Source organism: Galeopterus variegatus, unplaced genomic scaffold, assembly GCF_000696425.1.
Source record: "Galeopterus variegatus unplaced genomic scaffold, G_variegatus-3.0.2 Scaffold1665, whole genome shotgun sequence".
NCBI lineage: Eukaryota > Metazoa > Chordata > Mammalia > Dermoptera > Cynocephalidae > Galeopterus > Galeopterus variegatus.
In genome coordinates, this window is record NW_007727776.1 from 67,213 (window position 1) to 82,261 (window position 15,049).

The 15,049-nt window shown below is 46.2% G+C and overlaps 1 protein-coding gene across 1 annotated transcript in view; it reads right to left on the reverse strand.

Moving 5' to 3' along the window:
• TECTA (tectorin alpha) overlaps nt 1-15,049 on the reverse strand; it is a 70,874-nt gene that overhangs the window by 27,384 nt on the left and 28,441 nt on the right. Inside the window, exons 10-11 of the mRNA XM_008578339.1 lie at nt 13,024-13,625; nt 5,187-5,748 (exon numbers count right to left, since the gene is read on the reverse strand). Of these exons, the coding sequence (XP_008576561.1) occupies nt 5,187-5,748; nt 13,024-13,625 (1,164 nt within the window). The remainder of the gene's footprint in view (nt 1-5,186; nt 5,749-13,023; nt 13,626-15,049) is intronic.

Genomic DNA, 15,049 nt, shown 5'->3' on the forward strand with positions numbered 1-15,049 from the left:
GAATGAAATACTGCCATTTGCAACAACATGGATGGACCTTGAGAGAATTATATTAAGTGAAACGAGTCAGGCACAGAAAGAGAAATACCACATGTTCTCACTTATTGGTGGGAGCTAAAAATTTATAAATAAATTCACACACACACACACACACACACACACACACACACACAAAGAAAAACCGGGTGGGCGTGGGGAAGAAGATATAACAACTACAATTACTTGAAGTTGGTACGACAAGCAAACAGAAAGGACATTTTTGGGTAGGAGGGAGGAGAGGGAGGAGGGAGGGAGGTTTTGGTAAGGGGCAACAATAATCAACCACAATGTATATCGACAAAATAAAATATAAAAAAAAGAGGCTGGGTCAATCTATCCTCCTACCAGGGCTATATAAAGAGGTTTGTTTCCCCACATGCTTGCTAATTGATCGTCACCAAACATTCTGATCCTCGGAAATATGAAGGTAAAAATTCTATGTCTGCTATCTCCTTATTTAGTTTGCGTTTCTTTGCAAGGTTGATCATCTTTTTATTGGTTTATAATCCATTTGTATGTCTTTTTCTGTGAGCTGCCTTTTCACGTCCTTTGCACATTTTGTGATGTTGAAATTTTGTATCATTAAATTATAAAAGCTCTTTATAAATAAAAAATAGATGTTGTGTGACATATGCATCACAAGATATTCATTTGTCTTTTGACTTTGCTTCTGGGTTTTTAAAAATTTTTGTACATTTTTTGTTTTTGATTATGTCTTTGCCATGTAGAGATGTAAACATTTTTTTAATGTTTTGTTTTGTTTTTATTGGTTATGAACATTAATGGAATACAAAGGAAATTGTCACCACTCGTACCTAGATGTGATGGCCAGATCTATACTGGCAGCATGTCCATTCCCACAAATTGTGGTTATACCCTGTGTCCCTCATTCAATTATCCCCTCTATTATCCCTGACTTCCCTCCCCATCCCCCTTTCCCCACTCCACTTTGTATCCCTAGGTATGTTCTCTCCCTCTGCAAGTCCAATGCACCACTGTGGTCTTTCTTTCCTTTCTTCTTTATCTTTTAGCTCCCATTTGTGAGATATGCAGAGAGAAGGGAATGCTCCTACACTGTTGGTGGGACTGTAAATTAGTACAACCACTATGGAAAACACACAACTACAGATTGATCTACCATATGATCCAGCAATCCCACTTCTGGGTATATACCCAGAGGAATGGAAATCATCATGTTGAAGGGATACCTGCACTCCCATGTTCATCGCAGCTCTGTTCACAATAGTGTCAAGTCAGTATGAGATCAAGTCCAGTCTCATCTCTCCCATCCACCATGCCTCCTGTGCCCTCTTTCCAGCCACCTTCGATGCACACTGCACCCTCTGGCCTCTGAGCCTTTGCCCATGCTGGGTCCGGAAAACGCACAACTACAGATTGATCTACCATATGATCCAGCAATCCCACTTCTGGGTATATACCCAGAGGAATGGAAATCATCATGTTGAAGGGATACCTGCACTCCCATGTTCATCGCAGCTCTGTTCACAATAGCCAAGACACGGAACCAACCTAAATGTCCATCGATGGATGATTGGATAAGGAAACTGTGGTACATATACACCATGGAATACTACTCTGCCATAAAAAAGAATGAAATTCTCCCATTTGCAACAACATGGATGAGCTTGGGGAAACTTATGCTGAGTTAAATAAGCAAAACACAGAGATGTAAAATTTTAATGTGATCGAATTTATCAAGTTTTCCCTTATAGCTTTGGAATTTTGCTTAGATAGTCCCTCTCTTCTGCAAGATTATCAAAAACTTCTGTTTTCTCCTGGTACTTTTATAATTTGATTTTTTATGCTTAATATTTGTTCTGTCTGGATTTTATTTTGGAGTGAGGAATGAAGGAGGGATTTAGCTTTTTCCCAGCTAGTTCACCCTTTCTCTCTTTACTATTTACTCAATAATAAATACATTTTTTTCCAGTGATTCGAAATGCCAGATTTACCATATATTAATTTTTCTTTAGTGTTTCATAGTACCTACTTTACAAGGTTGCTGCCAGGTATAAATGAGTGAGCACACCTATCGCTCTCAGAATAGTGCCTAGTACATAGTGAGAGTTGAGGAGCTGTCTCTTTATTGATTGATGATTGATTGGTTGTTTTTTTAAACATTATACAATATAATTGACTTTTGTGGCCCTTTACCAAGTCCTCCCCGTCTCCCCTCCCGCTCCCTCTCCCCCCCGGCAACCTCAGTTCTGTTCACTTCTTTTAACAAGAGAACTGTCATTTATTTATTATTTTCTTCCCTTACTATACACTCACTACCTGGTACTCTAAGTCCCCCCATTAAGGGACTAACAGAATGATAGACTCAGCTGAATGAATTTTAAAGAGGGGCTGGTAATTAAGACAATTCACCTCCCCGTCTCCCTCTAAGCCTATTTATTCAACTTGGGTGAAGAGATTTTCCAATGTGTTTTACAAATAAGGTAATTGAATAACAAATTATTCCATTGATAGGAACAGCCAATATCATTGAAAACAGCAGCATTCTGCCTTGTTACCAATAAAGCATAAGTTCAACAGGCAATTCTGATTTAACCCCTTTTCTCCTGAAAGCACCGTTTCTCATATCTCAACATGTGAGTGTTGAGTTGGACTAATTTTTAGTAGAATGGGAGGTTGGATGTGTGTGTCAGTCCTGCCTTCACTTCCCAGAGGTTAAAGTCACATCAAATACGACTACAAACAACCATATTCAATTGGGTTTTCTGTGTTCTCTGATCTCTAGGGCTGAATGTCTGAGTTAAGACTCAGTCTCCTGTGGCTTTTCTCTTCTTCTGAAATTCAAAATGAAAAAAGAAGCTGCCTCCAACTATGCCCTCTCCCCTGTTCCCACCCACATACTATATTTAAAGGTATATATTTTTTCTCTCATTTTAGCTTGTCTTTTTGCCATGATTACCACCATCTCCTCAGGGTCTCTATCATTTGGATCTTTTCCCCTGTCCTGCAATGCCAAGGTAGGAGAGGTTTAAAACTCCTTGTGATGGGAATGATTCCAAGTTACTTGCTGGTCCTGATGTGTCAGCCTAGCATGTGCTGGTGGGCAGCTGGCCTAAGACAGGGATGGGACCCAAAGCTGAGGTTGAGGCAGGACAGACTGTGCTGTAAGTGTCACAGATAGACCTCCCCATGACTAGTTTAGCCAGTATATGAAGGAGACATCTAGTATCTGGACAGAACTTGGAAGAGGGGAGATGAAGGAGTTCCTCTTCATCTCCTTTATCCCTGGCCAAGCTCTGTAAGGGTGGGTGACCTTCCTCACTGGAGGTAAGGTTATGCAGGCTTGCTGACTTGATCCCTTTTCCTTCCCATGGGTGACAAAAATTGAGAGCCATCAACTGAGGTGAGATTTCTTGCCATTAGCCCGTGGTACAGAGAGCCCCCTGTTCACTGCAGCTAGAAGCAATGGTTTGGGGCATACACTACGCCCACCCACCCCCCATTCCAGCACCCTGGAGAGCAGTACAGCCACCATGGCACAGCTACAGGTAAAGAGCAAACTCTCTGTATTAGGTCTCAAGAGGAAACAGGCCTAGTCACCTCTTCCAAAACTGCTTCCCCATCCTGCTTGCCCATGTTTAGGCCTCTGGGTCAAGGACTGGTTTTCTGATTTGGAGGAAGGCACACTCTCTGGTCCTACTGTGCTGACCCCAATGAATCCAGAGTAGCTCTGGGGATTTATCCAGACCCAGACTTTTTAATAGGCATATTTATTTTATTGATGCCACCAGAGGCCAATTTATCCGGACAATCACCCCTACTGGCACATCTCCCCCCGCCATGCTTTGCTCAGGTACTGAGCCTGGATGAAATAGTATTGGCAACTTTTCTCTGCCCACCTCCCCTTCCTCCCACCTTTCCTCCACAATCTACCTGAATCCAATTATGTGAAATGTAAACTGACTGTGTGAACATTAAACTACAATACTGTTCCTGGTTTTTCATCCAAATCTCCCTCTTCCAGGATGAAAATGGGAATCTACTCCCTGGACCCCTGCTGTATCATTTATGCAGAGCTCTGTGCTCTCAGCATCAATTTGTGGCCTTTTTATACAGTCAGACCTTCTAAAGAAACTTGCAATAGTTCATGAGATCGAAATGGGAAAATAGACCAAGGCAGGTTAGCCAAAGACCAGTAATTTTTTTCCTCCCAACCTTTTCTTATTCTTATGTGCTAAATGCAGGGGAATTATTCCAGCACAGTCCACCAACCATAGTGTACCGGCTGAGAGCACAGGCTTTGGGTTAGAAGGTCAAGTCCTGATTTTGCTACTGAGATTATATGACCTTAGGCAAGTTACTTAACTCCTCTGAGTCTCAGTTTCTCCCTGACTAATTGGGTTATTGAGAGGAATACATGAGATAATGTTGATACAGTTTAGCACTGTGCTTGGCTCAGAGCAAGCCATTATTATAACAATAGCAATTAGCATGCACAGGGTGTGCTGAGCTTTCGATTACCTAATTTGATCCTCCTGACGTTCCTGAAGCATAAATACAAGCAGCGTTATTACTGCTCTACGGAGAGGGAAACTGAGAGCCAGGGAAGAAAAGGGAATTGCTGCATGGTTACTCAGACCCTGAAGGACAGAGTCAAACCTAGAATCCAGGGGCTCTAATTCTTTCTCTAATGTTCCTGATATTCTGCTGTGTTTCATAAGCACAAATGCTGAAACAAGACATATATGAATCAAACAGACTAACACACTCAGAGAAAGCATGTAAATTATCAATACAGTGATGGCCCATAAGATTCTAGAACTCACACCCTCATTCACCCACTCTTCCCCTATTGGTATCTTGTTAGCATTTTACTATGTATTTGCTGAGTCCAAATGCCACATATGCTTTATAGATGCTCTGTGCTTTATAGATATGATCTTATTTCACCCTCAGGGTAACTCAAGAAATAAGTGGTATTAACCCCATTTTACAGATAGGGAAACAGAGGCTCCTGTTTCAGATAACAAACTGACTTCCAAAGTACATATCCTTAAATTGCTTCACCCCGTTTGCTTTGACTTCTGTGTAGTTGGAAAACTGGCCCCCCCACACACCAATCAAGAACGAGGAGGAGCTACGAGGAAAAGAAAATAAGAAGGACTCACAGCAGGACGTGTAATTCCTCCAGCCCGTCACTGCGATCCCCTGGGTCTGGCAGGTGCTGGCATAGTTCTGCAGCCAGCTGCAGGCGGTCTGCACTGCACCCGCATCAATGCAAGAGTCAAACAGGCAGTTCTTGTAGAAGAAGTTTGGATTGACCTTGCTGTGACACTTGGAGAAAACAGCGTTCTGGTTGGGGATCAGGCTGCACAGCTGCTGCACCTTGGAGAAACCTTCAACCTTGGCACAGGATGGGCAGCGGTCCCCACAGCCCACCTGGCAGAAGGTGTCCCTCTTCACCCAGCTCTGCCCAAACTCGTTAATACTCGATGCCAGCAGACCCATGGGCATCTCCAGGTCATCGTCGGGGTTGCCATTGTAGCGGCCACACAGGCCATGGGTGCTGTTCTGCATGCTCCGAGGGACGGTGATGGACAGGAAGGTCTTCCAGTCATACACAACCTTCAGGCCAAAATCAGTTTCCACCACCACGTGGAAGCCAAAGGAAAAGATATTTATCTTCCCTTGTCCCAACTTCAGGGGCAGATATAGCCGTTCATTGTTGACCTGTAAGAGGAGGAGAGTTGAGGTGGAGAAATAGAGTTGGCCCAGAAATTTCCCAACTCTTCTCTTGGTGATTAGTCTCTAGAAAGACAAGTCCCCGGGGGGAGTTTGAGTGTGTTGAAGGCAGTCTTTGCAGGTAGTGTTGTTTATGTCAGTCAATGATTATTATTAGGATTTGTACAGACTTAAAAGACTATCCTCTGTACACTAATATACCTATTTATTTCAGGGCCTTCTGTTTACATAGCATTATTTCCCCCAGGAGTTCAAATTGTTTTCTCCAAGGTAATGAGAGGGTAATAAGAATTCAATTAAAGTTAGACTAAAATACCGAAATCTAGAACTCCTGAGTTTCTATTTCTAGCTCTACTGTGGATTTATTTTAAGCGAGCCCCAATTTATCGATTCCTTGGGCACTTTTTTTTTTTTTAGAGGGTGATGTCACTTTGCTGTTCCCTCTGTCTGGATGCTATTCTTCACCCATCAACGTTCCTCTCATCCTCCAGACCCTGCTCTGATGTCGCCTCTTCTGTAAAGCAAGATTTTCCAAGCCTGTGGTCAGAATTAATCATGCCCTTGTCTGGGCAACCAGAGCATGTGATTTATACTTCTCTTGTATTCTTCTCCACCTTTGGCCAAAAGCAAGCCCGGGCATGTAGCTACTGAAGCACACATCACAATCTGCCTGATTACATGGTTGTTTGTATACACCTCTGTCTCACCTACAAGATTATGATCAACTTGAGGGCAGGAACCGCATTTTACTGATCTTTATGTCCACTTTCCCCTCGCAACTCCCCACGCCCAGCACAATGCCTCATATGGAGGGGGAGCTTGACACGTGTTTCCTCCCACATATTTTTAAATTCAGACAACAGGGAAATCCCTTAACATTAAACTCCAGGACTGCACTGCCCTTGGACTATTTTGATTCAGATGTGCCATGTCCTACAGCCTGGACAGTGCATGATGAAAAACAGAGGCTGCTACTCACTCACTGCAGCCAGGGCAAGAGGAGAGCTGGCCTTCCTGGTGGGACGGGTGTGTTAAGATTGCTCTCTGACCCCGAACCCTTCCCCCCGACCTCCACATGCTCTCTCCTAGCTGAAGCCCCTCCCCACTCCATTTCACCTTGACTATTGAATAATCTCCTGACTTGTCTCCCTGGCTCCAGGATTGCCCCTCCTCCATTCACTCACTACTGTCACCCCAGTGTTTTTAAAATGCAACTGAAAGCAGATAATCCAATACTTAAACTCTCTCCAGGGCTAAGTAAAGTGTCTGACCTGCTCAGCACAACACAGTGGGCTCTCCAGGAGCTGGCCCTGCCTTTCAGACCCAACCCACTTGCTTCTGGCACTCCAGCAATACCCAACAGTTTGCAATTCCCCAAATGGATCAAGTGTGTCATTCTACTCTGCCATTTCCTATGCTGTAAGTATAAGGGGTGCTTCCCATGTCCCACCCAGGGCCCCCATCCCTAGTCACTGTGACTACAGGCTAATGATAATGTACAGCTATTCTTGGCCCAATGGGAGCCACTCTGCTCAGAAGGTCACAATGCTCCACTTCCACCCCCTCACCCACCCAAGGATAGCCCTTGGCCATTGACTGACACTGGGGACCAACTCTGTGGTGTAGGTCATGTTCCAGAGCTCCCAGAAGGCCAAACTAAAGCTGGTCTCCAGCTGAGACCACGTCCCTGACAATCTCGCTTCCTCTGGAGCTTCCTTCACTTTCCCAAGAATCCCCACCTCAGGCCTCTCTTTTAGGTAACCTGACCTAGGACAGCAGGGGTGCCCTTCCCCCATCCCCATCTTCATAGGGCAATGCCCGCCCTTCAAAACTCAAATCAACTATTCTCTTCTATAAATATTCATCTAGGTAGAATTAATTCATTCACCCATAGACATTAATGTGGCACTACTGTGTGCAAGGCACTGTGCTACATGCTGGGATAAAGCTTAGGGCCTTCTGTCTAGCTACCAGCCATGTGGCAGAGACAAGTACATAAACAGATAATAATATCATCTGATAAAAGCAACAATAGAGATCAATAGATGCACAGGCACCTGACTCAGCCTGGGAACAGAACCAGGGATGTTTGCAGAAGACAATGCCCACACCCGGTCCCAAGGATGAGCAGAGGGAGGCCAGTCAAGGAGGAATGAGACTGAAGAAAAGGGAATTCCAAACTCAGAGACAGCCCAAGCAAAAACCCAGACGAGAGAAAGAAATCCTGATAAATATGAAGAATTGCGTAATTTAGTGCTGCCAGAGCATAAAAGGTGGCCTTGGGAGTGGTGCAAGATGAAGGTGGAGAGGTGGGGAGGGCCTGGGTTGCAGAGGGCTGTGGATGCACTGTCACTCACGGCCAGGAGGCCTGGGAGATAAAGCCTGAAAAATACCCACTCGTTTTGCAAGAAAAAAAAAAAAAAATCATCAGTGACCTTAGTAAGAGAATTTAAGTAGTATGATGAGGCCAGAAGTGAAATTGCAGAAGCACCACATAGCAAATATAACAGCAAATGGGAGATACACAAGCAGACATGACATTCTCAGGGGTGTGGCTAGAGGGAAGGAGAAATTGCACAGAAGCTAGTGGGGAATTGCAGACCAAGGTTTGTTTTAGAGTGAGCGTGTTTATGGGTTGAGGAGAAAGGAAAGGTTGTTTATGGGTCGTAGGAAAGGACAGGTTGAAGACACAGGAGGAGAGGAGAGGACAGATGGGCAAGATCCCTGGGCAGGCAAAACAGAGGTGAACAGGGGTGCAGAGTGGCTGTGGGGAGGAGCAGAGATGCCTCCTTCTCTGCAGGTGGGAGGTAGTGGCTGAGGAGGAAGCAGGGGCAGTCATTTACAGGACAGGGTGCGTGGAGGGTGGCAGAGGAAGGACATCAGACAGGGCCAGCATGACTTTCTCAACCAGGAGGCCCAGAGACAGGATGATGCAGTTCTGTGCAAACACAGAACACAGATTTGGCAGGTCACTGAGGGAATTGGAGGCCGTGGAGACTCTTGCCCACCCTGAAGGCTCATGACTAATAAACTAAAAGCCGTGCACACAGAGGCTGGTGTGTGCCAGCTTGCCCTCCTGCCAAAGTACCCCTGCATTCTATGTTCTTGGCTACCTGGTGTCATGCAGAGGCAGTGCCTTGGGGAGGAAGTGCAATTGGATCAAAGCTAAAAGGCTTGCAAATTCTGTCAATGCCCAGGAGAACCCTGAGAAAGGAACCTACCAACTCAGACAGGCTCGGCTTCTCTCTGCCTCTGAAGCCCAGCTAGTGCCACCTCCATCCTGGCCCCACTGCTCTGAATCTCTCTGTGTGAGTGGGAAATGGAGGAAAAGAGCGAGCTTGGGGAGAGGGGGTCAGAGGGAAAGGAAGAGGTTGGTATGGCAACAGAGCTTGATGGATGGAGGAGAAAGGGCAGAGCAGAACTAGAAGCAGGCATGGGACTGAGTACGGGGAAGTGTATTCCAAATACTTGAGTATTGGAAATAAGAGCACATGTTAACGTTTCAGTAGAGAGTTTTCCTTTAAACAATTGGTCCTGACCCACTTCTTCAGCTGTTCTGAGGTCCCCCTTCACCTCCCGCTCTTCACTGATGCTTTTTTCCTTTTTTCCTGGATGCCCTTACCTCATTCTCGGCCTGGCAGACATACTCCAGCACTTAGCTCTGGGCCATCTCTTCCAGGAAGCCCTCCCTGAAGCCCCCCAGACGGCTTAGGCTGCTCCTCCTCTTCATTGCACGGCCCTCTGTGAGCAACATTTTTGCAGCGCTTCACGTGACATTGACATTAACTGTTAGTAGGTCTGTCTCTCCCTCTAGAACCAATGCCACGTTTGGTTCTTTTTTCTGCCCTCAGGGCTTGGCACTGAATAGGCATCGTACAAGCTCATGGAACTAACCTGAGCCAGAGTGATGCTCAAAATCTCACTCTTCTCTGATGGCCACTGGATTGGCAATAAGTGGTAAAGACACAGGCTGTGAGGGCCCTGACAACCTCTGCACTGGCCTGACCATGAAGGACCTTGCTGTGCTGAAGTCTGGGGCAGGGGCAGGAGAGAGGCTGTCTCCATTGAGCTCTGGCTGTGGATGGCAGAGACTGGGCTGCTGCAGTGCCCCAGGAGTGGCTCACCTTCTGCCGCTTGCTCCCATAACCCTGTCTGGTCTATAGATAACACATTATTTCCAGCTTTTCTTGGCTTAGTGGATTTCCCCACATCCTGCAGTGCTGTTTAACACAGGGAAAGGTCAGAGTCATAGAGGGACCCTGTGTCCCACAGAATCACTTCCATGCCACCCTCTATTTTTGAGAGCATCAGCGGTGACCTGGAGCTCTGGGCTGCGTTTTGCCCAGCACTTCATTTCACACTGTCATTCTGATGGCCATTATTCTTTAGGCTCAGGGAGAGATGGTGACTAATAATAACAACATGGGGAAAACAAATGCAAATCATTGAGAAAGAGATCCTGTAATGCATATTAATAATTCAAAGTAATTGCTATATCTATCCCCCAGGCCCCAAAAGAAAAGACCTTCAATGCATTCTGAACCCGGTCTTCTTGTCAAGGATTTGAAAGCTATATACTCTCTTCTCAGTTTGGGCACTTAAGACATCTGGGTGACTTATAAAGAAGGGCCCTAGCAAGGGGCCCCCCAATCCCTTTAATCCATTCTTCCTTGATGCTCCTTACTCTCTAATTACCCCCTGTTGTGGGTTGAATAGTATCCCCTAAAAAGATATGGTGAAGTCTTAGCTGCTGGTACCTATAAATGTAACCTTATTTGGAAATAGGGTCTTTGCAGATGTAATCACATTAAAGTGAGGTCAGACTGGATTAGGTAGGCCCTAAATCGGATGACCAGTGTCCTTAAAAAGAGAGGGAGATTTGGACACAGAGAAACAGGAGACACAGAGGGAAGAAGGCCATGTAAAGATGGAGGCAGAGACTGGAGTGATGCTGCCACAAGTCAAGGAGCACCCAGGATTGCCTACAAGCACCAGAAGCCAGGACGGGCTTCAGATTCTTCCCTGAAACCTAATAGGGAGAACGGTCCTGCTGACACCTTATTTCCAGACTTCCTGTCTTCAGAACTGTGAGAGAATAAGTTTCTGCTGTTTTAAGCCACCCAGTGTGTGGTATTTTGTTACCTTAAGAAACTATACATGCTTTCCCTCTCCATCTCTCTACGTGAGGGAGAAATCAGCTGGGCAGTGCTCCTGGCTCTTGCCTTTGGCACTGAGTGCATCTCATGAGGGCAGACTACACATCTGGAAGCTGAGCTGACCCATTAGGGGCTTAGCCCTAAAGTGGAGGAAAAGGGAAGGAAACACTCAGAGAATGTGGGGAATCAGTTACATGAAGGAGAGAGAAGAAATAGCACGAAAAAGAATACGTGTTCATGAAGCTCCAACCATCTATATGTGAAAATAACTAAGAAGAACAGAAAACAACATGTGTAGACTCAGAGATGTACAGACCTAAATGCTGAGAGTGTGAAACACAAGGCAGAAAATACGATTCACAATAAACCAGATGGGACAGGACATATGAACAGATTATATTTTAAAAGAAAAGAAAAAAAGACCCTGTTAAGTGGAAAGGTGGAAGAGTGCTGAATGTCGAGGAGATGAGTAACTGTAGCATTTACACATCTAAGGGTGCGAATATATCAGGTGAGGAGAAAGGAGAAAAGGACAAGTACGAGCATGATGCAAGCTGTGTGGACAAAATGACGGACGTGTTTGTTTTAACACGTAATGAAAATGGAGCAGAAGGAGGTTAATGTAATGGGCAGCTTCAACCATCCAGATATCTGCTGCAAATCTTGTGCGACTAAAAGCAAAGCATCTGATGCATTCATAACTTGCCTCGGTGGCAATTTAATCTCTTAGATTGCCAAAGAAGTGACCAATGGCAAAACGAAGGTCACAGGAACCTTGCAAGACCGGGGTTATTCTGTCATCTCCTTCATTCATTTGACAAATGTTTTGAGTGTCACTATGTTTGGGGCACAGTACATTCATTCAATATAAAGATGAATTAGGTATGGCCCCTGTCCTCAGGAAGCCCATGATCAGTATTAAGGGAATTATACATGAAGATCATGAAAGAAATACAGTAAGACTAATGCATGAGGGATCCTGGAACAAACTGTTACAAGAAGCATAGAGGAAAACAATCAGGGTTTAGGTTTATAATGTCCAAGACAGGGAAGAAGAATGGGCCTAGTGACACTGCTGCCTCCGATGCTAAGGAGGATTTTCCAGTAAGCATGGAAGGGACGATGGTTCAAGAAGCTTGGGAACCTCTCTTTGTCAGAGAAGGAAGTTAAGGAAAAACCAAGGAAGGAAAGAAATCGGTACAGTGGCCCAGGGCACTCTTTAGTAACAGCTCAAAACTTTAAAGTGGATGTATACAATTAGAAAAGAGCCCCCTTAGAGATAATTTACGGCACAGACCAGTGAAAATAAGCTTCTCCAAAACGCTCAGAGACTGTTGGCTTGCTTGTTAGCGTTTCTAGTCAGGCACAGAGCAAGTCATTGGAAAAGGAATGGCCAGGCCTGCTGCTGGCTGATGTTGTCAGGCCAGACAAGGGACAGCAGAAGTGTTCACCCCCTACTGCTCCTGTCTTCATGGTCAAGGGAGTGCCCTTTGGATGAAAAGGATGGGAAGGGTAGAGGAAGGAAATGAAGCCCACGTGAGTCAAGAACTTGCAGGAGAGCGCCCACATGCTCCAAATGCATGCGTCAAGACTTGAACTTGTGGATCCCGTGGGAGCCAACAGGGAGACTGGGAGAGGCAGAAGGAGGTCAGAGCAGGTAAAAGTCATTCTCATCTCAGAAAAGGGAAGGGGTGGGCTTGGGACAATAGTACCACACAGAGAAGCTTAGTTGGTGCTAGGCATGCTTTCTATTTTACAGATGGTGTGATCCGGCTAGAAAGTTAAGTGACTGCCCAAGGACACACAGCAGTCGCCAAGCCAGGATTCAAATCTAGGTCTATGCTGTCTCAACATTCCCTGCTACAATACGGAAGGTACCATTTCTAGTGCTGGCTCTGCTCTTAGTTTGATCTCTCTGAGCCTTGGTTTCCTTATCTGTAAGATAAAGTGACAGAAACGCTCCAGGGCCTCTCTGTGCTCTAACATACTATGATGTTCTTTGGATTCTGGACCAGCCTGATTCAGCTGCAGCCTAGCTTGCTGACCCAGGACACCTGTCCTCACGTCCCCATGACTTCCTTCCTGAGGTCAGCCTGTGGCTACTCACCAGCACAGTGTGCTTGTAGGCCCGGTGAATCACAATGCTGTAGCCAAACACAGTCATGTCCACCTGTTTGACCCACAAGGCCAGTGACGGGTCCCGGTCCTCATTCCTGGCTGTGACGATGAACTTGGGGAAAGAGTCTGAGCTTGGCCTGCTTCCTGTGGTGCACAGGATGAACGGGCAGCTGGTCTGGAAGTCAAAGGGGTAGCCATCAAAGGTGAGGTAGTGGCCGTAGCCCGAGACGATGCAGGAGGCGTCAGTGCGGGCCTGGCAGTAGTACAGGCCACCCTCCTCCATGCAGTATTCATCATCCTTGCAGGGGATGGTCTCACAGTGGATGCTATTGTCTGTGCCATTGCAGTAGCAGAAGATCTGGCAGTCCAGGTCCACCCAGAAAGTCTCATTGGTGGTGAGTTGGTGCCCCTCGAAGTTGCAGCCACACTCGCTCCGGGGCACACACTGGCTGCCCTGTAGGGCATAGCCCTCGTCACACTGGCATCCCTCAGAGCAGCTGTCCACACAGATGGGACCCAGGGCCAGGGTCTCACAGGTCTCTGTGCATGTCATGCACTCCTCGAAATGGCTGTTCTCAGGGCATTCCAGAGCTGAGGGCATCAAGGAGAAGACAAGCTTGAGAAAGGGACAGAGGCCAGAGACAGGGTGTATATGTGTGCGTGGGTAAATGTGTGCTGCATGTGTGTGCATGTGTGCGTGCACACACGTGTGTGCTCTTATTTGTACAACACAGTGAGCTCAATGAATGTTGTGTGATTGGCACCACCGTCATCCTCATTTGGGGCAATCGAAGGCCCAGTGAACCCCCACGCCCACGCTCTGCCAGCGCACTTAACTTTCCGTGCAGAAGATTTTAAGTCTACAGCCGGTATTGAGCAGCTGCTACGTGCCAGGCACTGTCCTAGGCACTTTTCTGTACCTTATCTCACAACCTGCAAAGTAAAGTAAGCCTTATCATTCCTCTCTCACAGCTGAGGAAACTGAACTTCAACGATTTAACTTAACCTAAGTGGAGAGGGAGCGAAGTGTGCTGGAAAGAACAAGTGCTTCGGGGCCATAGAGACCTGGGAATTCCACTGACTTAACTCTCGCAGATCATCTAATGTCTCTGAGCTTCATTTTCTTCTTTTATTAAATAAGGACCACACTTCCCTTGCAGGGTTGTTCTGAGGATGATAATGTGATATACTGAGTCCACAGCAGAGTCTCAATAAACAGTATGCCCTTCCCCCTTTGTCTTTCCTTCCACTGCAGCTAGGTTTTACGTAGGTATTTTTACTCCACAGTTAGGTTCCACGGTTGTCTCTTTGTCTTTCATTTCTGTGCTCCTGGTGCCCTCTGCCTCCTTTACCTTCTCCCCACCCCTGCACATGATCAGCCCCACTGCCTTTGCCCTCACTCCTTCCCCTACCTGGACAGCCCCATGCAGACAGAGCCAAGTCTGACCCATCCTTCAAGTTTCATTTCAAATCTGCATTTCCTTCCAGTAGTCTTCCTCGGTATGTCAAGTCTCTGAATCATCGAGCACAGCACATGAAGTAATAACACCATGCAATGCTCACTGTGGAGTTCAGACCCATTTCTATTACTTTGGTTGGTCACAATTTGACAGAGGCAAGGACAAAATCCAGGAGCACAGACGAAATCTACCCACCAGTCTGTGTAAACTAAAGATCGGTTGAGGGCCGGCCTGGTGGCGCACTGGAGAGTGCGCCACTTGGGAGCGCAGCGGCACTCCCACCGAGGGTTCGGATCCCATGTGGAGACCGGTTCCCACTCACTGGCTGAGCGCAGTGCGGGCGCAACACCGAGGGTTGCGATCCCGTTGCCGGTCAGTAAAAAAGACAAAAAGGAAAAAAAAAAAAAAGATCTGTTGAAGGTCCCCTCCATCTTCTGGGAAAATAAGATCTTGCCTTTAAAACTTTCTTTGGCTTTTACACATGCCATCACACTTTAATACTATTTTACAATCCAAGGACACGAAGGACACTACAGAGAAATAAATTGCATGGCA